The sequence below is a fragment of the Stigmatopora argus genome, chromosome 10 (assembly GCF_051989625.1).
Source record: "Stigmatopora argus isolate UIUO_Sarg chromosome 10, RoL_Sarg_1.0, whole genome shotgun sequence".
NCBI lineage: Eukaryota > Metazoa > Chordata > Actinopteri > Syngnathiformes > Syngnathidae > Stigmatopora > Stigmatopora argus.
In genome coordinates, this window is record NC_135396.1 from 10,707,104 (window position 1) to 10,731,609 (window position 24,506).

Genomic DNA, 24,506 nt, shown 5'->3' on the forward strand with positions numbered 1-24,506 from the left:
ACTACAGGCAGTAGGTGGGGGACATTTGGAATTGTGGATCATTCACATTCAATTTTTTATGCACATATTTTTCTTTATAAATTAAAAACGGTGACAACCAATTACAGTGCATTATTTTTTATACAGAATTCAACTTAAGCCAACAGTATACAAGCAATAGTTTAAGGCTGATGGGGTTAAAACACAGGGTTATTTGTAACATTAAAATAATTTGGGCTAAATTGTTCTAATAATTTATTTTTAAAAAGTGCTTAACGTTCCATTTTCAACTGTTGTTAGACTGCACTTCTTTTCAAAATACTTGAAGTACATTAGTTAGTCTTTGGTTTGTACAACAAAATGAAGAATGTGTATAAATACTTGTTTCAGTGACCTAATTACACTTAAATATCATCCTACAGAGGAGATTATAATAATTTTCCTGGTGAGTGTAAGCAAAGTTACGGGATATAAAATGAGCTTCGATAAAGTAAAGGAATTATAGAAATTAAAGAAATATAGAACCTTTGTGATAATTCAAGAAAGCTTGCAGCAAATAAGAAGCAGTGTTGGGATCGTATTGTCTTCAAAACAAACTTGTCACGTCTATTCCAAGCCACGGGCACGTCATTTACTGCGGAGACTCGCCACTGCCCTCTGAGTCGCCAATGATTTCCCAGCTGGACGTGGCGTTGCTCATGTGGCCGGGGCTTCGGCCACTGGCCGACCACGTCAGGAAGCCAAAGCTGCACCACGCAGAGACAGACAGAGTTGAGGTCAGCTCATTGCGGTGGGGATTAAGTCTAAATATAGTAGCTGAGGATTTGCGAACGTCTAATGATTATAGGAGGGAAGCCTAATGCACAAAGGACCACTGTGCTGAGGAGTTTCCTATTTACTCATGTTTCTGACAATTAACCTCCTAAGACCCAAACTCTTGTAAGGCAGGCATTTTTATTTTCTCTTTGATATTTAGGCTAATTGGGATCTCAAACAGAGAATAATCTTTATACATGATGTAGTTTCTGAGGAAAATGATGTCCACATCATAAATGGACGCCAGGTCATAGGAGGTTAACCTTTTCAGGAATAACCCATCACTATAACGGTCATCTCTTTAAAAGTTATGTTAAGTATACTCTTTTGTTTTGAAAAGTTGATCAGAGTATTCTTAAATTGATGTTGCAAATTCAATATCGCAATGAATTTTGCTGGAGGCAAATATGGTACATTTGTTTCACCCGGAAAAAAAATCAATAAAGTTATGATGTAACAATACATCATTATTAAATCATTATTAAATTGTGGCTTTGCCACCTAATTTTACTGTTTGATTGTAAAATTGCTGGTTAGACTGATGGAGTAACAAATGTTGCGGCAACAGCATTTAAAAAGCAAAATCTCACAATTTGTTCGCATTTTTTGTCTTCGGTGTAATCTAACTCATTGTGTTAAATATGTGCATATTATGGGATGCAATCAATCACAGCCCTTTGAATAGAATCGAATGGTGGCAGTTATTTTACTCACAGGTTTCGAATGCGTGACTCTGCAGGCTTTTCAGTACAGTCCACTTCTGTCACAGGGCCTTTGTCTTCCTCATCACTAAAGATAAAAGGCCACGATTGATTAAAAATATTTCAAATATATCTTCCTTTGAGATGAACTTATTCTGAAGATAAACATTGTTTTGGACTTTTCGATGTTGACAGATAAAGAGGCTTGACCTGCTACATTCTGGAGGAGGAATTCCAAGCATCTTCGCTTTGATGACTTTTCTTCTTTTTGTTATGGCAGATCGCACCGCTTCCAGGAGGAACCCAGGACACCTTTCTTCATTCAGAATCTCCCTGAAGACACAACCCAATTGTTGTCAATTTCATATCAAAGAACAGACATTAAGATTACATTGATCATTCGCGCTATAAAGGATAACCGCCTAACATTTTGGTCCAGTGCTATGTAGCATTGGGTGGCCCGGTGGCGCGAGTGGTTAGTGCGTCGGCCTCACAGCACTGGGGTCTTGGGTTCAAATCCAGGTCATAGCCATCTGTATGGAGTTTGCAAGTTCTCCCCAGGCCTGCATGGGTTTCCTCTGGGTACTCTGGTTTCCTCCCACATTCCAAAAACATGCATGGTAGGCTGATTGAACACTCTAAATTGCCCCTAGGTATGGGTGAGTGTGCACGGTTGTCCTTTGTCTCCTTGTTCCCTGCGATTGGCTGGCCACAGATTCAGGGTGTCCCCTGCCTCTGGCCTGGAGTCAGCTGGGATAGGCTCCAGCACCCCACCGCAACCCCAAATGAGGATAAAGCGGTTCAGAAAATGAGACGAGATGAGGTGTAGCATTTACACAAGATTTTACTCACAATAAAAACACACTAGTACTTGATTTCAGAAGCCAATCATAGACCTACACATTTTGCCTTTACTGCCTCCTTGTGGTACAAGTGGATTTCTATTTCTGCTGTAGGGCTTGTTTTAAAGGGCATGATTGTGACACCCAAAGAAAAGTTAAAGATTGCAAAGCATTGTTTAACTCATTAGCCAACAGCCCTCTCAGTATTACCATCAATAGCCGCCAATGAGCGAATATTAAAACACGAAACGACATTTTACCAACCTTTGATAGTAGTTAAGTTCTTCTTGCACCAGGAAAAGGTTGGTTTTGAGCTCATTCCGCTCAAAAATGATGTCACGCACCTCCTTCTTGGTGAAGACAGGCTGATCAGGATCACAGTGAGTCGCTGAAGGCTCCGTCATGGTATTCATCTGACTTTGACTGGACTAGACGGTATACAAGAAGGGAGAGGTATCATTCGAAACCTGCATCAATGTAGTGTGACTACGTGCACTGTCACCATTATTCTTGATTTGTTCTTATACATTCGTAAAGAGAAAAGTTAAAAATCGAAAACCCTACATGGTCGTTGCTGTTGGTTCTGTCCATTTGCATTTGGAGCTTTTCGATCACTTTGACTTTCTCTTTCAGGTCGGCCTCCATGTCAGCCTTCCTCTCCACGGTGCTTTTGAGTTGGGCCTGCATTACATTCTGCTTGTGTCGCAGCTCAGCGTTCATCTTCATGAAGCGGTCCAACTGCTCCTGGAGCTGCACATGAGCACACGTCTGTCATGACCGGCAGCGTCCATACATATATTTTTTATTATCATTTAGCCTTTGTTTTAACCAAGAAGTCCCATTAAAATGAATTTCATTTGGCACTTGGCACAACAGACATGGTTACGATCATGGGGTGCATAAAAATAAGTCAATAAAAAACTAAATCAACATTGCACATTGAAACTAAAGATACAAGTAGCAAAAAGTTGTCTTTTTATCTTCCAGTTTAGCTTTGATTCATTAAAGGAAACAATACGAGAATAAAGGTCACAATGATCAGTAAAGGTTTTTGCACTAGTTACAAAACTGCAATTCCAAACCTAACTTACTTTAATTTGGTTTTATTGTCTGTAATAATAAAAATAAAATCTGTAAACTTTTAAAACACAGTCAATTCCAGTATACTTGTATTTAAGGACCCAGAGAAACGGGCTTGTCTAAGCTGTCATTAAGGTCAACAGTCTTGAGGTAAATAGCATATACACACCCAGTTATGACAGCCATGTGGTACAAAAAGCATGAAACCCACACACAAATGAGGAGAAAACCTGCTTGGACTTGTCGAAAGTACAAGTAAATCCTTAACCAGGAACTATAAGAACACTATCTGTCATCTTGTCTCACATGTTTCTGCCATTAAATGTGTTTCATTTCTAGGTTTGTGTGCAGGCATGCCATTTAACCACTTAATATAACAATTATTAGATTTCAAGTGAATTTCAGGAAAGCCTTTATTAGTGTATTTAATCCATTGCTTTTATACAAATGTTGTGTTGCTGTTGAAATTTGAACATGTTGTAAATTGATGGTGAGTCAAGTTCCTCCTCAAAACTGGTTATAAATTGTAATATTTCCAATAGATGCGGACTATAAGCACTTAGTGTTTAAGCATTTTAAATAAGCAAAAATAAGAGCAGCATGTGAGACATTTTTGATTTAGACGAAAGCGACCTTTTTTTAATGAATGACCACAAGCACAACAAAAAGCTAATTTATCAAATAATTAAATATAATGGGTAGTTTTAGCTGGGACATTACTACTGAAAACCAGAAGATCTCCAACCAGTTCACCCTAAAAAGGTTCCCCATACCAATTTCTCAGATTGCACATGGCATGATATGTCATGAGCAATACATCAACAAGATATTCTTAGTTTGGGTGTGAAGAGCTGACACAATGTAAAATTACCATGCAGTTCAAAATCAACAGTTTCGGTTTTTTTAAGTGAATGGGAAACCCCAGAGTAATGAAAACATGCCCTTTGGGGAGGAAGTAGTACATGTCTTGATTGCGGCTAAACAGATTTTCTGCCTGCTTACCGCTTCCCCCTCCCTGGAGATACTGGTGATTTCTTGAACTTTGGCCCTCAGTTCATCTCTCTGCTTGTCCACCACTTGCTTCAGCTTCAGCATCACTTCTCGCTCTTGCCGCTGAACACGATCTGCACACAGTAGTATATTTGTTTTTCAAGTTCAGATTCAAGTCGTCCTCTGAAATTTGGACATTTTACGCAGGCCTTTTCGACAGCACATCATGACATAGTTGTTATTTTGTGTAGTTTCTAAGATATATGCTGCTCTTCCCACCATCATTTCTCCATGACTTCATTTATAAATGTGTCATTCTGGTTGCTGCTTCTGTGTGGGGCTAGGGAGACCGTTTGTGTGGTCATATGACTGCCTGGCTTTTGTTTGATTTGTGAAAAAGTCAAATGTTCCTGGTGGTTACATTGGAATGGTGAAGCTGAATCATGTGACAGCGCCTGAGGTAAAACGCTCAGTGACGAATCAAAACAAGTAGCTCGTCCAAGCAAAATTAATAGTGTTGAGCAATATATTATCACCTATCATTCGTGCCATTTTATTTGATATTATGATGGGAATAAGCCAGGGTCTACCATAAAATATTTTAATCGTTTATTCCAGGAAGAACATAATTAAAATAGAAACATGTAATTAAGTGATTTATCACTACCAAAACAACGTAGATGCCTAACGACTAAATGGATAATGTTGTGTAAAATGGAAATCCCAGAATGCCTTGCATGGCCTTATGTAAAAAGTTTTTTTTTTAAATATGCATTTTTAATATTTATTCACCAAACAAGTCAATAAAACGAGGAAGTATGTTGCTTGTAATACTACTTTGACAAAAATCATAACACACAAAGACAGACATAATAAAACTTAACTGTATCTGAAAAATGTCTCTCTGAAAACTACCAACAGTTGCAATGAAAAATAAACAATGAGGTACTAGAAAAGATAATCTTAACAAAGAATTTATCAGATGCCTTTCCAGAAAGCAAATATGCCACCAAGCGTGCTATTTAACTTTATTGTATCGAGATAGAGAAAATGATGCGCAAATAAAATGAATGTTAACAAAATGTGAAATAACTCAAGTATCTTTTCAAGGTTTTAATTAATACAATTTTTTTGCTAAAAAGTAGTCATCTGCTACTGTAGGAATACGCTACATTAAAACCCACAGTATGACCCTTTTCTATCGGACAGACTAACATTTTAGGCCACCATTTTTTGACACTACTGTACATGACAGCTAGAGTATATTACATAATGTGTCATTTGAGCCTGTACTTGCATTCACATTCAGTACATAAAATAAACATTTCCAGCCGTATGACTTTCTTCCTTGGGTTTTGCTGCTTGAGAAAGAAAAAACAAGTTAAGCAAGCAACTCCACCCTCTGACTTCAGATTGATGACCAATGATGTCACCAATCTGGCAAACATGAGCAGACACCACTAAAACCGAATCCCATACATATTCAAACCAAGGCCCCAAATAACTAATAATCGTACACTTACTAAATACACGAAGCCACACCTCCCTTCTCCTTACCGCTTATCCTCAAAATTCAAAAATTGTTCTGTTTATAATGGATTAGAGTGATCAGATTTTATCAACTGGGAAAAAAATCGACCTAGTTTGTTACATCCTTTTGAGTCAGATTTATTGGTGTGAGCAGGGAGTTCATTCATTCATTTATTCATTCACTTTCTGAACTGCTTTATCCTCACAAGGGTTGTGAGGGGTGCTGGAGCCTATCCCAGCCAACTATGGGCACCAGGCGAGGGACAGTCAATAGCAGGGCACGAGGAGACAGACAACCATTAACACTCAAATTCATACCAAGGGGGAATTTATTCTGTTCAACAAGCTTACCATGCGTGTTTTTAGGATGTGGGAGGAAACGTACCCAGAGAAAACCCACGCAAGCCTGGGGAGGACACAGAAACATCACATAGGAAGGTCCAAATATGGTAATTTTAGAGCCTTTTTTTTCTTCTTCCAAGGTGTATTAAAGGGGCGCTCACGCTTTTTTGATTAAAAAAAAAATCTACTTTTCAATGAGCCAACCTCCCACGACCTATTTTGTTGTTAGAGTTAGAATTAAGGGGTAAGCAAAGCGGTCCCAGAGGGTGGGTCCAGCTTTTTGCCCCACAGACACAGAATTTAACCAACGGGGGTTGTGCTGAAACAAGAAGCACCTGACTGCAATCCACTGATTGCACTTTAAACATAATAACACATTTATGGAAAGGAATCACACGTGACTTACTGCAGGGGTGTTTCAACTTTTTTGCTCCTACTTTTCAAGGAGTTAACCTTCCATGATGTAACTTTTTTACAGGCCACTGACAAAGCTCAGCAATTATGTCATGATATACCTCACATTAGATATGTATGGGAGTGGCAGAGAAAAGGGGGTGAAAATCCACACTCGATTCATGCTAAAGTTTACTGCGGACATGCCAAATTCATAAGAGCCTAGCTAAGGAAATGGACAGAGGGGAGGGATCAGAATGTTATTGTCGTGCGATCTACCGATAGTCGCAATCTGTGTAACTAGTATATTATAATTCAATCAGTCTTTGCATTTCAATTTTAATACGTAAAATACGTACCATCATGCGCGTGGCTCCCCTTAAGCCTGCTCTGCAGGAGCTCGTTGTCCCCCTGAAGCTGTTGGATTTGAACTTGGAGCCCCTCACATTTGCTTTTCCATTGCTGCTCCTTCTGTTGTTGTTGCTCCTGCTTGAAAGACAAGACAAAAATAGGGTAACAACAGTCTTCCTTCCCAGATCTGGAGCAATTGTTAACTTATATTAAACCTTTCAGGGACAATGTTAAGAAATAAGATGCACTTAATGGCTAGTAGTATTGACGGCTAAAGACGTCAAATGCATTTTCATCAATCAAATTACATTGGACATCCATCGCCCTCAATGGAAGTGGAACATGATCAATCACAGTTGAAATTGAATTCATGTCTATAACTGTCAATGGCGGCGAATGAATTGAGGGCTGCAAATGACAAAATAAATCAGAGGTGTACAAACATTTGTGTATAGAATGAACTTGCTTGAGATATGTCAATTTGCATGAAATAGCTCAATAACAAATGGTTGATTTTATATTTTATATTAAATTCCATGTCCACAAGGTTAGATCCATTGTTTGAAAACCTCATTAAAAAAGGCAATTAGGAAAATACAGGATGACCAGCAGGTTTTCTCATTTACTACTGTTGACTACTTATTTATTTATTCCTTATTTATTAATTAATTATTTATGATCCATATTTATTACTTACGGATTATTTATTTGTTGTTTTGTGCACTTTGAAGCTTTAAATCTCATTATATTCGAATAATGACAATACAAGCATTCGATTCAATTTTGCATTCACTTTTTTTTATAATTTTAAGATGCATATAATATTTTGCCCGGCCTGCTTTTTTTGACTTTGGCTTTTCAATTGAGGAAAATGTCAACTCTTTAGTAGTTATTTATCGGGTAGTTCACGTGCACGTAATAACCACGGTCATGATGTTCTTGTTACAATTGGCGACAAGCCGTCCGTAAGTATATCTCTATGTGGGGCTTATAACTCGTTTTTTTCACCTGCGTTTCGTGTTTTTCTTTCATTTCCTCGCTTTCCTTGCCCACTCTTTTCTTCTGCTGCAACTGTAAGCTCTCAAAAGTCCTCAGCAGTTCTTCTTCCCTGTGTTTGTGCGCTTGATTCCTGGCCGTGAAGCTCTCGAGAAGCTCCAGCACTTTGACCACTCTGGGCACCAGGCCCATGACGCTCTCCTGGCCATAGCCGTCGATCAGCCTCTCTAACTCGGTTCCGATCACTTTGGCGATCTCGTAGACGTCGTCCACCGTCAGAAACGAGCAGTTTTTGTCGAAGCAGCCATGCTTGACTTCGTTGTGGGACGCAGGTAGCTCCATGTCTGAACTCGAAGTCTCCGGCTTGTCATGCTCTCGTTCTGCTACAACGAATCCGAAGGCGGCTCATCGGAGCAGTCACTCGTAAAAATAATAATAATCAAAATAATAATAAAAAGGTAAGATTAGGCGAATATCAACCTGCTCGTGCGGGGACGGAAATCGAAGGGAGGCGGTGAAAAACTAGGACATCTGTGTGTACTAAACTGCATAATAACACTGTACATACTGGCTAGTACACGCAGTTGGATCCTCCCACTTTTCTAACCAATGTAGTGCAACAGCACACGAAAAGCCCATATTTTATAAAAAATAAATAAAAAAATCTATATATATATGTATTTGGCAAATTATGAAATCATCTTTGAATATGGCTCACACAAGAAGCTTGAGTTTAGCCTACATTCTGTTGCACTTTTTATTATTATACTATTTATTATAATTATGTCAACAGTGCTCCTCCATCAGATTGGCAGCACAAATTTTGATATACTGAAATGTAGTAAATTGTGTAGAATTTAACCATTTTGTTTTAAATCAATTTGTATAACAAATATTTTAAAGGGGATTAATTGAACTATCTGGGTTGGGATATTCTTGACTCTTTTGCTGTTGCAGTAGTGTTATGGATGCTCATGGTAAATCTGGATGGAGTAATTATGTTTCCCTCCCATTGACAGTAATAAATGTGCAATCTTAATTATTGACACAGCCGTTCCAGGCAAAAGGGATTGGACATCTATCCCCATCAATGGCAGTTGATGAGTTCATACCTAAAAACTATAGATTTCAGTGATATTTCTAACATATAGAAGTTGATATTTCAGTAGGTGATTAAATTCAGCTATTTTGTGTTCATTTATTTTTAATTTGTAAGTGCTGCCTGGAAATAGTGCTGTTGAGCAAAAAAACGTTTTGTTTTTTTTTTAAAACAATTTTCCATTGCAATTACTAGATAAAATGTTGTGAATTAAGTCTTCTCAGTCTGATCACATCATATGATAAACCGAAAACAAGATAAATAGCTCAGGAACATGGAAATCTTTAAATTGATGGTAAATACTGATTCCCACCTTGATTTGGCTGAGAACCAGTCCAGCAACCAAAGTCTCTTCCCAAAAGACAACATTATGACCCAATACCAACTGCAATATGATGTACATTTAGAAAAAAGGACGATGCCTGAAAAATTTTCTAAGATTTTTAAGTTACGGTGGTTGAATAATGAAAAGGAGGTAAGAGCACCACCTATCACTGTATAAAAATGCCATCTTTATTCAATCAAAGCTACATTGTCACAAAACAGCGATAGGGAATTACAGAAACTGAAACCAAAATTTGACTTCTCACACGGCAAAGGTGAAAGCACTTCTGCCATCGAAACAATTCCACTAAAATCCTGTGTACAAAAAGACAGACATAAATGCACCTTTCCTGTACTAGAACATCCCTTAACACGAAGTCTGCCCATAGTTCAAGAAGCCTCCCTCTAACTAAAAGGGACTGTGGAAAAAGAGTGAAGTAAATATGAGAGGAATAACAAGAAGAATTGTCTAGTTTTAACATTAAAATTTCCAAACAAGAGTTACACGTGTTCACAAGAAATTTTACAAGCATGGGCCATAAAATCAGCCTTTCAGCTCAACCATACATATCTTCACGGTCAGCGTTGTATATTTCACCCTCCTGTAACGAAGCAAAGTTAAGGAAGTGCGATGGCCGATGGACTTCATGGTAGAACTCCTTAGGGTTGGCAAGCTGTAGGTCATACTTCATGTTGGGGTCGTGGCGTACACCTAAATGGGGAAAAAATACAGCCGTGTATTATTTCTTTAAGTGGAAGAGAAATAAACAGTATATGGCAGGGATCCCCCCAGTGCTTTGGAAGACTGGTGGCCAGAAAGGTACTGACCCATGAAATTATAGTTCCAAGAAACTTGGCCTGGGACCATGAAGAAGCCTAGGAAGCGATCAGAGAGCAACATCTGGACTCTCTCGTAGTGGGATGGCAGGTAGCCTTTCGGGTTGTTCCCCTTGTCTGTGTTCTGCCGGCCCCACTCGTAGCCGCTAGGTGTCAACTTGTAGGCAGTTAGCGTGCATGAGCCTGGTGTGAAGCTGCAAATCAAACCACATTTTCAACTTTTTAACATGGATTTTTTTTTTATCTCTGCCGTCAAACATGTCAAAGTAAGCGACGAGAAAAGATAGACAGAACTACAAAACTTGATATCCCAACTTCTACTGCCATCACTTTACCATGAGATCAAAGATTTACCTGCATGTAATTATAATGGTCTTTTCTCCATCCCAAGAGGGATTGTCCGCCATGACCTTGGCGTGGGTGGTGACGTCCTGGGGGGACAGCTGTGGTGACTCATTGGGTTGCGTGTGAATCCAACCGAGGGGTTCCATTTCCTTTTGGAGAGAAAGATATTTTATTATGAATACATACGTAAATCATGGTTACAGAAATAAAGAATCAAATCTTACTTTTAGATATTCATGTCCTGGTAGCTGGTTGGGCAAGTGGACAGTCTGGTGGGTCCCCCACTGTGGCACCATGACAATACAACGGATCTCCTTTACTTGTGGGTTGTCAGGTGGGCTGGTGCCATACAGGTAGCCTGCAATCTAGAACATGGCACAATATTATTTATTGTATACTATTCAGGCACTGCCAACTGATCCAAACCAAAAGTGTCGACCTCATTTTGTCATGGGCCTTGATTTATTTCTTTATATCGGCCTGTCGGATTTAAAAAAAAAACTCAAATTGCCAAATATTGGCGCCGATAATCAGTCGATCTATAGCCTTGAGATTGACACCTGTGATCGAAACTGTCAACTTCATGGACATACATACCTGTGCACGCAAATCTGAAATGCAGATGAACTTTTTAAGGACATTTTTGGGCAAGATGTAGGTGTAGCCTGTCTCCTTGATGTCATCAGATGACACGTAAATGTGGTTGGTGCGGAGATGAAGATTGGCAGCAGATATAGCTCTGACCGGGGAGGTACAAAGTGTTAGTCAATAGCAGTAAACCTTTAAAGTCAATTTCCTCAATCGGAGACATACCTGACCCTCCATTCTGTCTTGGAGGAGAAGGTCTGCGTTTCGTAGTTGGACGTGGTGGAAGTGATGATCTCGTCACCGTGTTTGTTGACAGTGCGTGTTTGTGTGGCTGTGAGCTGCGATTGCTCTTTGGTTTGCTTTTCAATTTCAGCGATCTGCTGCCGTTGCTGTGAGGGAGCAGAGATCTCCATGCCCAGGATGATGTCACGGATCTCGGATTGGGTCAGTGATGCCACATTCACACTGGAAAAAGACAGGCGACAGAAATGCGTTAGGTGACCTATTCGGTGGCTCAAAAGGAAAATTTAATTTGGCTAATGCGAGACTCACTTGTTCTTTTTGCCATAGTCAGCCAAAATGAGGTCTTTAAGTTGCACTTCCACCTTGATCCACTCCTCGTCGGTGAGAGTGGGCCAAATGTGGTGAGGCTCTGTAATGGTGGTCTTATCAGGTTTGAGGATCACTTTGGCGCGGTCGTTGTTGACATGGAGCGCTCTGAGGATCAGGATGAGTCGGGAGAAGGCCTAAAGATTGCACAAATCATGCAGAAATTGCTATTAGAAAGGCAAATAAGTATTTAATCCATTTGTTTTTGGATCATATAATGAAAAAAAAGAAGCCTTTAAACACCATTATTTCTGTGATTCATAGAAAAACTCACTGTGTAAGATGAAATAGTCTTAAGCCAGTCATCATAAAGGTTGAACAGCACCATCTGGGGTTCAGTTGCTTTGAGGATCAGGTCTCCAAACTTCTCCACCTTTAGACAGGCCTGGAATGGCAGCTGTAACTCAGACCCCTTGATCACAATGTTGGGGAAGTCAAGCAAATGGACCTGCGGAAAGAAGGACGACATTAGAATTGTAAGACATTGAAGTCACACCGACACAGAAAGGGCTTAAATAGTCATCCAATAATATTTGGTGTAAATGTCTTACCTCAAGAGGGTCCAGCATGCCCTTCCTGGTCACAATAATCTGCTTCGGCTGCTCCTCTACAGGGAGTGAGCGAATCAAGGCAGCAACTTCTTCAGCTGTCTTCCATTTAGCCAGCTACAAGAACATCAAGAGGAATTATAAGCAGGTTGCTAACTGCGTCTTTGTTGTAAATGCTAAGGAGAAAACCATTCTGGAGATAATTGAATATGAGCCAGGGCGCATACCTGACCCAGACGTTTCTGTCCGGCCCACACAGATGTATGAATGATCTTGAGGAAGAGCTGTCCGGTCCTGGGGTTGAAGATGAAAATGGCTCCGTTGATTGGTTTGGTGGTCAAGTTACCCTCAAAGGTCTGTTGAAAGAAGGAAAATACAAGTGAAAAGAGAAAAACACACAAACCAGAGACTTAAAAAAAATCCAAGTCCAAACAAACCTTGTGAATGGTGACTCTGTAGACATTGGTGTCATCCACAAACCAAATGATTTGGTTGGAGAAGAGTTCACCATAGTTCTGTGAGGACAGGTACGGCTCAGTGGGCTCAGAGGAGTACAGCTGCAGACCCTTGCGGATGCGCTCCCTCAACACATATAGGGCAGGGTTAGCCTTCATGATCTTAGCCATGGCCTGCTGGATCAGAGGCTTGCTGCCCGGGAACCAGTTTCCATAACCACTGTACAACGACACGAAATGGGAGAAATTTAGAAAGGTTTGTGAAAACCGCTTCACGTTTGTACAACGAAAACGAACCTGTGGAGGTTGTAAGCCAAGTCGATGGCAATCAGGACCCCAGTGGGGGAAGGATAGATACTCATGTTGTCCGTAGTGTAATCCAAGAATTTAGCCCTTGCGTAGCGTTCAATGTCATGCGAGTCATAGTCACCCCAACGGAGCTGGATGTCAATCCAGTACTTTTGTGTGGTGGTGCTGTCCATCACATCCCTTCAAGAAGAGCAGAGGTAAACGGACGCACGCATTGATTTACATAAATCACATCTTGTTCAAAATGATTAAAAAGGTCTTTTCCGATCCTATCATTCCATACTTTGAGTCTGCAAGCAGAGATGGTCGAGAGACATTCCACTTGTAGGAGGCAAAAAGGAGGATATCGGCACAGGATGAGTTCATCTTGTACGACTTCCTGGGGTGGATGGTCTCCTTCTGCACAGTCTCAATCTCCAGAGCATCGAGCTCCTGGTCAAACACCTGAAAGCCAAAACACAATCACATTTGTGGACAATTTCCCATTGAAGTATTGGTCCTGCTTTTATACCATTTGGGAAAATATTGAGAAATATTTGATGAAATAAAATAAAACCAACCTGACAGAGATCCATAACAACACTCTCGTGGATCTTCTGCCACAAGTGAGCTCTGAAGATTTGGATGAGGGAGATCTTCAGGGTAGGAATCTTTCCGTGCATGAAGATTCCCGTTAGGTCAAGTTGCACCTGGAAACCCACATAAACCTAGCGACAAGGAGAAACTTATTAGCTTGCAATTCCGCACCTAATGTATAAAAATTTAAAAAAATATATATAGTAGTTTTCTTGGTGAACATACATTGGCTCGATTAATTGTGGGTGACCACCAGAGAGTGAAACGACGGTTGGGAATTTGGTTGAGACCAGATCTCTGTGCATTTGTCAACTTCTTCCATTTCATGGATTCTTCAAATCCACTGGCCTTTTCCCTAAATGTCACAAAGAAAACAGATTCAGATTAAACCTGGTCATACCTAGTCTGGTAACTTTATATATAGATTATCGAAAGTATGTTTAGTCATGTTTATTTCAATAAAGACGACTTTCTCACCAGAAAAGACCCTCCCAAGTGGGGAAGTAAGTGCCTTTGAAGAGGGTGTGTTCGAGAATGCCTTCCACGCCACCGAGGGCCTGGATCATGTCTGTGCGGTAGTTGTTGAGGTTCCACAATTTGCCGTCATGTCTCTGGTGAGTCCACCAGAAAGGATTCTGCTTCAGGACCTGGAGTATACAAATATACATTAAACCGCTGATTTAGACCAGTGTCTATCATGGTGATTCTAGGCTCAGTCTGAAAATAAATAGTGGGCAAGGCCTTTTCTTGTACCTGGTATTGTTTAAAATCTGTCCTGACTCTCCAACCTTTGTCATAGGCCAATGTGTGTCTGTCTTTCTGGAAAAGGGTGTTGATACGTGGGATTCCTCTGTCCCACGAGTCCTCCAAATCCTCCAAAGTCAGTCGCCTGGAAGACAGAACACAAAGAAACATTTGTTTCAGCCAGATTTTAAACATTCTTTCTTTATTGTTGTTGAAAATGGGCAAAGACGTTGAGAATGCATCTCATGTGATACCTATTAAATACAGACACATTCCCAAAAAAATATTGCTCTGTAGATTGAAATGGTTTTTGAATTGATTCATACAAGTTTCATTTTCTTGCTAGAAGTGGCCTTGTTTTGAGTCCATAAAAAATCTTTGACAATGGAACCTATACATCACAAAAGTTGAAAACTTGTAATATCTAGTAGCATACCTGTTCTGTGCAATGGCTTCTTGCCTCTTGAGGGCGTACTCAGCCCATACCCTTTGGGAGTCAATGAACTCACTTTCCCAAGGCTGAATGTAACGGTACAAATTTGGAATAAGTTGGTCCTCTTCATGACTCATTCCAGACCTGAAGTGGGTGATTCCAACATCTGTCTGCTTGGACCAACTAGGGGTGAGAGAAGAGTTTTAGCTCAACGGACACAAAGGCATTTTAGAGTTAACTCAAAGATACGTGTCCGGACTGACCGTAGATCAGACTGTGGTATAAGCACATGGCCCATGGACAACATTCCCAGGCCACCCAATTCTTTGGGGGTGTAGAAAACGACGGGCGGGAAACGGCTAGGCATTTTGGAGTTCAGCCCAATTTTGATTCGGGTCTGAATCTTGTTCTCACACTTGACCAGCAAATCCAGCAACTCCTGGGTGTTGACGACCGCTTCACGGAAGTACGTCATCAGGCCAATAAGAGCCGTGTTCCATTTGTTTACAATCTGGGTATTTAAAAAAGGGGGGAGGGGGTTATTCACATTCTGATTCTTGTTGTAAATGCTTAACTCAACATTTTAATTTGGCGTCTGTTTACCTTTGTGAATGTGGTCGAGCCTGAGGCCATCAGAATCTGGCGCACTCTGTTGTGGAATCGCTGCATTGACTCATCGTCCACACGCAGGAAACACTGAGCGGTCCTCTCTTTGGTAACCTTTTTATGCAAAAAAATAAGGACTAACAATTAAATGCGGGAGTGGGTGTGAAGTTCCATTATATGTATATGGAAACGAGAAGGCAAAAGTGGTATAAAAGAGGTAGACGTTACCTCATTCTGCAAATTCCAGACACCATCCTTATGAGTGAACTCTTCGTAGCTTGTTCGGCATTTGGGCAAAATGCGGCACTCAAAACCACACATGTTAAAGAGCAGGTTGGGGTTGTCTTTGCTGTAGACGGACACAAAGCTGTTCTCCCACTGGACTGTTGTCACTGACCTCGGCAGGCGGTTCTTGATGTCCCAGAAGACCGCACGCCCACTGAGATGAATATACAAGGAATCAAGTTATGTATGGGCTTTTGTCATGGGCCAGCAAATCCTGTGTGCATTATTAAAAAGATGAACTGAGGACTTACAGATTGACATCATGCTTCATCAATCTCATGCGGGCATCGCGTGGCCAGCACTTTTTGTTGTTGTAGCCTACAATGTTCTCATTGTTGGGATCGGGGTGCTCTGTTAGGTACCTCTGAATGAGGTCCCTTGCTTCATCAGCAGAAAACCTGATAGTCATGAAAAATATTTTTGTATTTCAATCAACAGGTCACACTTAGAATACTTTAAAAAGTGTTATTGCAGGTCAACAGTTATTTGGGATTGAACCCTAGTTCCTCAAAGGATGGGCTGAGTCAATCTAACCTGAAGAAGATGTGGATGCGGTCAATGTAGCGACAGTATAACCGGATTGGGTGAGCGCTCTCTGTCGCCGTATCTTGGAAACTAAGGAAGTCGTTGGGCATTTGGGGTGGACCTGCCATCTCGCTGGCACGGTGCAGCCCCAGCACAAGCAGATCCATTACCAGACCGTAATACTGTACAATGAATGAGGCAAACTGGAGTCCACGAATGATTCCGTAAGAGTTTGTGTGGTTCATGTCCTATGAAAGAAATTTGAAAAATACATATTCACAATCAAAATTGGATTTATGGGTGATAGATTATGAAGCCACAACAATTTCAAGTAAAGGGCTACCTTGTAGTTGATGACCACATTGTTTTTGGCCGTCATGTAATCAGCAATGTTGTGGTCGACGATAAGACGCAGCAGCCTGTTAAGCAACGTCAAATCGATCTTCTCATACATCTTCTCGTAGCGTGACTCAAGCATCACGTTGCACTCTCCTTCTGCAGTTTCCCAAACATCCTGCAAGTTGTTGATGCCTGCAAAGATAAAGCAAAGTTGAGTCCGACTGAAAACTGGAGGTTGCGTTCCCAACAGATTATTTGTAAACGATCAAGATTATGCTACAATGGCAAATTGATTGACCTTGGCACCACTTATAGACGAGCAGTGGAGGTGGCTCCGTGTCAGCTGGTTTGATCCAGGGTGGGAAGAGTCGTCTTTTGTCTGCTTCGTACCACAGATATTGATCAAGATAGGCATCTGTGATCTTCTCCAAAGGCTCAACATCATACACTGGCACCAAGTGACTGTAAAGGTCCATGAACTCAATTCCCACCTATAAAAGAACGAACGAGGGCTGAATATTGTAAGGTGGGTAAAATGATCTGAAAATAACATTTGATTAGTTTGTTAAATTTCTGCTCCAAATGTTTGCATTGTGTGGTGATTCATCACACCATGGGTTTAGTAATACAGCGAGCTCTAGTGGTTGTTCTGCATCATTGGAAAATATCAGACCTGTAAACTTTATTAGTGTAATTTATAATATATTATTAGAACTGACGACAGCCTAGAGAAGGAATTTATAATGATACATACATACCGTACAATGGCTTTGGTGATAATTATAGTCACAAAGCCACACACTAATTTGAAGCCTGTTTTTTGTAAACAACTGTGACCAATGCTTGGCTTTGCCTACTGACCTCTTTGAAGGCTCGCTGTGTGAGCAAGTGTCGCTTGATCCTGGACAGGGCCTCGTGAGGATTATCATAAGCTTGCTCGATGAGTCCAAGCTCTTCCCTCTGCGACTGGTTCAAGCGAGATTTCACACTAGAATACACACAAAAAGACATTAATTTACCAAGGCATTTTGAAGTGGTCATTATAATGTTTGATGGGTGCTTACCTGTAAGCTTCTTTGAGCCTCTCCAGTGCCAGGATTAACAATTTGGTGTCATGTTTGTATGACAGTGGAGGAAAGGGGATGGGTGAGAAACGCCGACTTTCCAGCCAGTGAACAGTTGTGGTGTAAATGGCCACAGCTTCCTCAGCTGTGATGTAAGGACCATCCTGTAAGTTAAATCAAGACCACTGAATTTATAAAAAGTCAGAAAAACTAGAGCTTCAAATTGGAATATTTTCAACCAACCCTAACCAGAAATTAGAACTAGTGTCTTAAAGGTGGCAACTCAACTGCAGCTGCAGTCAGTAAACAATAAACCACCATTAAATTTGATATTCCTCCAGTTCTTACGCACTTGCAAGCAAACCAATGCAAATGCGGCTTGGTAAGAGGATTTTACAAATTGTTTTTTCTTTTCCTTCTGTGCAATACCTTCAAGTAGTTGTGCTGTCTCTCCTGCTCAGCCTTCAGGTACAAACGAGTCAATCTCCCCAGGTTCTTTTTGCAGACCGTCTTGTCCACCGTGGCACCGCGGCGGATTCGCTCACGGTTGTAGTGGGCCGTGTTGGTCCACCAGTCGGCTTTGGCTTTCACGTAGCGCAGGATCATGTTCTCAATTGGGGTTGGTAAGCCAGGGACCTGCAAATTTACTTTCTTTTTAATTCTTTGGTTTTATTAAGATAACACCAACTTTGCCATATCGTATACAAAGCTAAATTTGGGTACTTGGGTAAAGTCCTTTATTTTCATTTATACATTGGGTGTTCAGCTCAGAAACTTAATTTTTATACTTAAAAAAAACAGATGACCTTTCATTATTGAAACGAGGATTTTTGGACTAATTAAATATGTACAATACACATCAAAACAAATTTAAAGAGGTACAAAATTATGGTCACACTTTTCTAGAAGCTGACATTTAGGATAAAGAAAGCAGTACTGAATATGGATTTATTTTTCTGTTGGGTGTCCACATTTTTCCATTTGTCCAATAAACCTGGTGTCACTTGTGAAATACTACTCCACGTTGCTGATCCAAACACCAAAAGCTTTTTAATTGAAAATTGTTAGGGGTGCAGTACTAACCTTCCACGGGATGTTTGCTTTCCAGCACCTCCAAGACTCGCTGAGATGCTGGAGGATAGTCCTGGCTTTGTTTTGTTTGATGCCCTCGGGCATCATGTCCAAGATGTCGTGCATCACAGCGGCTCGTAACTCCAGATCAAAGTGAGACTCCACACGCTGTTTGGTCACAGTTTTGGCAACACCCTTGGAGTGACGTCCTTGAAGGGAAATACAACAAAATCAAGTCACAAAAACCGGCAACTAGTCCACTATCCAAATCCAATTCATCATTTGTGGAAGCCCTAAACATGAGGCAATCATTATTATCCTGAGAATGCAGCTGACCTTCAAATTGCCTGGCAAGCAGATTTCCAAGCCACCTCTCCAACAGTGGCGTGATGCCCCTCATGAAGAAAAGCCACACCCTCCATCCAGGGGCCCAGAAGCCACAACCTGGTCCCTTGCCAACTGGACCCTGCATTAACAAACAAAAAATTAATCAAATGCAACTAAGGCTTCAATTCTGCCATTCTAAATGTACAACAGTGATTGTGGTATTTATTGTTCATGCAGTTTGGTGGAAAATTCTACTTACTGTATTGAAGCGGTAGTAAATGAGATGTTTCAGATCTTTGCACATCCGAATTTGTCTCATCAGCTTGTACTTGTAGCGGTACATGCCAGTCAGCTGACCCACATGAGCAAAGATGTACTGGAGCCCATCAGACAACTAAAGTGCAAACACAACCCTGTGTTTAGTCCCATGAAAGTGCTTATGAAATTCAGGTGTAAAGTTTTCACATTTTTACGACCTGAAAAGCATCCACATTTCCCAGTCTGTACTGCACGTGGCTGTCCACCACCAGCTTGCTGAGTCGCAAAACTTCACGACAGAGATGGAAGGCGTTGCCAAATCTAGACTTTTTACGTTCCTGGAAGACAAAAAAAACATGAAATAGACTAAAATGTATCTTGAACAAGGAAATGCTGAACTACTTTGCACCTTGGTGGTCAGAGTCTTGACAGGCTTCAAGTTGAAGTTGTAATCCAAATGCAAGTAGTTGAGATTCTTTCGGTGGATGAGAAGATTGAGCATGTTGTAGCCTTGCCGACAGACCTGCAGACCAACCTCCACCCAGTCAAGCTTGGTAGACTGAAAGAACTTGGTGGCCTTGAAGGAACGGAAGAGATACCTGCAAGAAAGACAGCTCATGTTATTCCCTGTGAAACCTGGTCACAGATTACTTAAGCGTTTTTTATTTGGTAAAAGAAGGAAATTAACCATGAAAACACCAACGACAAAGGATGTCCAATCCATTTTGACTGATCGATTTCAGTCCAAATGAATTGAAAATCGACTGCCGCCAATGGGAGCCTAAGAGTTTAAAAGCTAATCCAACCTGATGAATAAAATATGCTAGCACTACATTATCAAATTAAGCACCTCTTTTTCTGGGCCTTGGGTGGTCTATGTTTAAGAGCATTGAGCACATAGTATTTCAGCAGTTTCTGGTATGACACGCGGACTTTTACTGGCTGACCAGCAGGGCAGTGCTCACGATACCTGGAAAACAAAAAATTCTATGAATACGTTCATGACAATTCTCATCATTCTGCCACCAGGCGATTTGTTCACCAGTTTTTTATGAGAGGTATATCAATGGCTCTCCTGGTACGACCCGAACGCAAGTTGAAAGGTCTCGGCGCCCACAGCAAGGCAATGCCGTTGGCTGTGTTGTCAGTGTAGAGAGGTGTCTCTTTGAGGAAGGGCTCGACGAACTCCGGAAGCTCAAATTCCTCATCATCATCAGGCAAGGGTTCTTGACTCTAAAAGGGCCACGTTATAGAACACTGATAAGGCTAACGTTTGAATTGTCACAGGACTAAACATTTGATATTGAGAGCAATGTTTGAATGATGACAAGCCAACTGCAACTGCAGCCAGTGATTAAAAAAAGAGCCACCACTCAATTTTATTTTCCTCTGGTTCTTACGCACAGGCAAGCAAGTCAATACAAGTGCGTCTTGGTAAGAGGACTTTATGAACCTTCTTTACATGTTTTACACTAATGAATCAAAGTTAAGCGCATTAATCAGGTTTAGCTCGGGTGCACAACTACCTTGACTGAGTGTCTGTGGGAAATGGGGTTGATCAGCGGGTCAAAGTAAAATGCTGGAAGGTCAGGATCCTCCGTCTTGATGAACACCACATTTGGTGTGTGATACCTGCACACGGCAATCAATAAAGACTATTTACCACAAGTGTAACAAATTTAACACTTCTAATGACTTTACAATGAATGTATTCACACACAAAAAATCACTTTTGGGACTTTTACACTAAAAATCTACAGAAACTCAAATTTGATATCAGTGAACAACCTACCAGGTGAGGTGAACATGGTGTGGCAAGTTGTTGTACAGGTAGGGGAAGGCGATTTTGTACTCTGTCCTGATTGGCTGTCTGATGATGATTTTGTTGATGTCATTGAACTCATTCCAATCTTCATCCCTATTTAACAGAAAAGCACAAAAGCTCAGACATGTCCAAGTATTTAATAATTGAATGCAAAGTCACACAATCATTTGACAGTTCTTACTGTAGGTTAATGTCTCTAACGAGAGGCTCAAATTTCGGCCCTCCGGGTATGGCCATGTTTAAAGCCTTGGAAGTGAAGAAGGCCTTAAGGTCAAATAGGTAGAAATAGTTGTAATCCACCAAGTCTGTGAGCAGCTGGTTGGCCAAACGGTACAATGTGGACATCATGGGGAGTGAAAATTGCCATCGACGGTAAGTGGTGCCATTCACAAATCTGAGGAGTAAATCGCAAGGTCAGTGGGCTTTCTAGCAAAAAAAAGAGGAACAAAAGCACATTTGGAGAGGCTTTTACTTTGTAGTCTCTTTCAGGGGCTGGTGCTCGTACAGCCACTCCACGACAGGACTATCCTCCTCTGAGTCCAGCTCCATTTGAATGGCCTCCAGTGGTTCAACATCTAAGATGTTGTCGGCGTAATCCAACGGCGGCTCTTCATCATCAAATGGCGGAAAGCGCATTCTCTTGAAGTGTCTTCTGTCACGCTTCTCTCGTCGCATCATAATCCACATGGTGCTAAGAGAAAATACAACAATCATTTTAAGCATAGTGCCAACTTAAATGCTAATCAATATATAGTGGATTACTCCGATTTACCCCCATTGGGCGATGTAGACTGGCTCGATAACCCACGGGATTTCATTTACAAATGAAATGGCTCCAGTGATGTGATAGAGGACCGGTACATCTCTGATTTGTTCCCACGGCATGGGCATGTTCTCCAGCAGTTTCAGCACAGCGTGAGGCATGTACTTGAGGGCACTGTTTTATAAAATAACAAAAAAAGTTTAGGCATTGAAAGTTGATGATTTGTTATCAATTAAAAGCATGCATACGTTATTTCTTTAGATACTGGCAAAAAAGTGAATTATGTAACAATTAAGTTGTAGGTTTCATTGTTTACCCCAAGTAGACCCTCTTGTCATGTCGAAACTTCCTATTGGTCATGTCGCCGTGGTCCCTGATGATTTTACGAACATGTTCAGGAGGCATATCTTCCTTCTGAGCATCCACAAAACCAAACTTTCTCTTCTCCGAGTAGCGCTTTGCTTGCAACTGTTGCCATTTCCTCGCTGTGTTGTGGAAAGACAATGGACACAGTTACAAGATGTCCCACCTTGAGCATGCGTAAATAAATCTGTGGGTAGTCAGCAAACCTTTCTCTTGGAGTTTCTCCTCAGTCATGTAGTCTGGAACTTGTGGTGGAAGCGGCACACCCGGAGGTGGAACCCCCGCAGGAACACCGCGGAAGGGGAAGGCAACTGCCATGGTGCCTTACAACTACAAATAAGACAAGAAGATATAAAATGTCAGTAGGCCTACTGGATTCTGTTGGTATAGTATATAGGGACAATAGGGTCAACGACTATGACCGTGAAACCTGTATAGCGATCGCAATGCTCTATTCCAAAAACACTTCATGTGGACTACCGATCGATGTGGACTACCCATCGATGTGGACTACCCATCGATGTGGACTACCCATCGATGTGTACTACCCATCGATGTGGACTACCCATCAATGTGGACTACCCATCGATGTGGACTACCCATCGATGTGGACTACCCATCGATGTGGACTACCCATCGATGTGGACTACGCATAGATGCCACCATCTACTGATGTTGTTGACTACTTATTGATTATTATTTAGTAATTATTGTTCGTTTATTGTGGTTATTTGTGCACTGCCCGAGTTGTTAATGTTGTTCACTACATATTTATTACTTATTGATTATTTATATAATAATATGATTTATTGATTATTTAATTGTTTGTTCATTTATGTTTATTGTGGTTATTTGTGCACTGCCCAAGTTGTTAATGTTTTTCACTACATATTTATTACTTATTGATTATTTATTTAATAATATGATTTCTTGATTATTTATTTGTTTGTTCGTTGTTATTTGTGCACTTCGTGGTGAAGCTTTAAATCTCATTGTACCTTTACAATGACAATAAAAGCATTCAATTCAAAGACAAAGTGTTGATGTTAAAAATGTACACAAAGCAAACCAAACATATACGAAGTGTTGATGTTAAAAAATAAATGTATACAAGGCAAAACGTTAAGGGCGTTTTTGTATAAATGCAGCTTCCAATATGTATTTTCTATGCATGTTTTTATTTTTTTACACAAATCTAACTTTGGAATAAAACAGGGGTCACGAATCCACCTATCTAGTCTTTTTTATTTCTCCATGTCTCCAACACACCTGAATCAAATCAGGATCGTGATCAGGCTTCTGGACAGGTTACATGAGTGGATCAGTTGATTCAGGTGTGGTAGAAGAGTTGATGAGCCGTGGCAAAGGTAATATTTAGCATGATTGTAATGTAATTTATGTGTAGCAAGCTTTCCAATGACACACAAATTAAATATTTAACTTTAAATTTAAAACTAAGGCCAAAAAGATTAAACCTAAGATCGAAACAATGTTTTACTTGAAAAGAAGTTAGCCAGTTACGTGTGCATTTACACAGTATCAAAACTCAAAGTTGAACTACATCTTAAGTATTAAAAAAAATAGATTACCCCGATTAAAAAACCATGTTTCCTCAATCGTGCATTCAAAGTTAGGTAACACCGACGTTTAGGTAAGTCTACGGCCGTCTAGCTAACGCATTGTATAAGAGCACACGTAAACATGAAAAAATATATATAATCCCGAGTATATCTAGATCTAATTTGTAGAGATCTGACAATTTATGCAAGTCCACTTTGACAGGAAATATACGATGTGATTTTTGATGAGTCTTTTACTATACGCAACAATGGCGCTTGTTAGGCCAAACGTGGTGATGGCGGCGCGCAAGCTAAAAGCTAAATAAATAGGACGGCAGCCATCGCTTGGAAGTTCCCAAGTAACATAATCCACGAAGCATCGCTCACCCTGTTCCTTCGCTCCCACGACGATGTGTTTGCTTAAATAATCAGTTTTCTCCACACGATCTTATTCATCAAAATATGCCTTTTCTTCAATGCAGTATGTCTTCCGAAAACCTCATCGCACACGACAAGGAACGTTGCTCACACGAAGTACGCCGATCGGTATTCACAGCGACAGATACGACTGAAAAGAAGAACTCCTAAAGTAAGTATTTCCGGATATCTACTGCCACCTACAGTGTCGGAATAT

At 40.7% G+C, this 24,506-nt stretch overlaps 2 protein-coding genes across 3 annotated transcripts; both read right to left on the reverse strand.

Annotated features, from left to right (window-relative positions):
- Positions 1 to 101: 101 nt before the first annotated feature.
- rilp (Rab interacting lysosomal protein) lies at positions 102 to 8,602 on the reverse strand. 2 transcript variants are annotated; one of them, XM_077610652.1, is made up of 8 exons: positions 8,033 to 8,602; positions 7,033 to 7,159; positions 4,421 to 4,542; positions 2,903 to 3,088; positions 2,603 to 2,766; positions 1,707 to 1,829; positions 1,510 to 1,584; positions 102 to 725 (listed from the first exon to the last, which is right to left on the reverse strand). In XM_077610652.1, the coding sequence occupies exons 1-8, from the start codon at positions 8,360 to 8,362 to the stop codon at positions 611 to 613; spliced, it is 1,242 nt and encodes a 413-aa protein (XP_077466778.1). In that variant the 5' UTR covers positions 8,363 to 8,602; the 3' UTR covers positions 102 to 610. The 2 variants fall into 2 exon arrangements, with proteins under 2 accessions (XP_077466778.1, XP_077466777.1); XM_077610651.1 differs by having other exon boundaries at positions 7,033 to 7,162.
- A 1,008-nt stretch (positions 8,603 to 9,610) lies between these two features.
- Positions 9,611 to 24,429, reverse strand: prpf8 (pre-mRNA processing factor 8). Its single transcript, XM_077611068.1, has 43 exons — positions 24,260 to 24,429; positions 22,520 to 22,643; positions 22,267 to 22,435; positions 21,960 to 22,124; positions 21,660 to 21,878; positions 21,369 to 21,581; positions 21,155 to 21,280; positions 20,889 to 20,994; positions 20,405 to 20,595; positions 20,213 to 20,332; positions 19,772 to 19,961; positions 19,581 to 19,700; positions 19,364 to 19,498; positions 19,114 to 19,243; positions 18,790 to 18,986; positions 18,136 to 18,342; positions 17,707 to 17,870; positions 17,504 to 17,630; positions 16,941 to 17,133; positions 16,647 to 16,834; positions 16,313 to 16,551; positions 16,030 to 16,176; positions 15,722 to 15,932; positions 15,491 to 15,607; positions 15,151 to 15,398; positions 14,891 to 15,070; positions 14,464 to 14,599; positions 14,188 to 14,357; positions 13,936 to 14,065; positions 13,695 to 13,841; positions 13,418 to 13,578; positions 13,123 to 13,314; positions 12,808 to 13,045; positions 12,598 to 12,726; positions 12,374 to 12,487; positions 12,097 to 12,270; positions 11,766 to 11,959; positions 11,439 to 11,678; positions 11,223 to 11,364; positions 10,850 to 10,990; positions 10,635 to 10,774; positions 10,272 to 10,474; positions 9,611 to 10,155 (listed from the first exon to the last, which is right to left on the reverse strand). The coding sequence occupies exons 2-43, from the start codon at positions 22,629 to 22,631 to the stop codon at positions 10,001 to 10,003; spliced, it is 7,020 nt and encodes a 2,339-aa protein (XP_077467194.1). The 5' UTR covers positions 22,632 to 22,643; positions 24,260 to 24,429; the 3' UTR covers positions 9,611 to 10,000.
- Between the last annotated feature and the right edge of the window lie 77 nt (positions 24,430 to 24,506).

Coding starts and splice junctions, on each gene's coding strand:
- prpf8 (XM_077611068.1), bottom strand. CDS start 22,631: ATGGCAGTTGCCTTCCCCTTCCGCGGTGTTCCTGCGGGGGTTCCACCT. Junction 14,066..14,187: donor ACTTGGGAGGGTCTTTTCTG/GTGAGAAAGTCG, acceptor TGTGACATTTAG/GGAAAAGGCCAGTGGATTTG. Junction 11,679..11,765: donor GACTATGGCAAAAAGAACAA/GTGAGTCTCGCA, acceptor GTCTTTTTCCAG/TGTGAATGTGGCATCACTGA.
- rilp (XM_077610651.1), bottom strand. CDS start 8,362: ATGGAGCTACCTGCGTCCCACAACGAAGTCAAGCATGGCTGCTTCGAC. Junction 4,543..7,032: donor GGGGAGCCACGCGCATGATG/GTACGTATTTTA, acceptor TACTGTGTGCAG/ATCGTGTTCAGCGGCAAGAG. Junction 1,585..1,706: donor CCTCCTCCAGAATGTAGCAG/GTCAAGCCTCTT, acceptor TTTTATCTTTAG/TGATGAGGAAGACAAAGGCC.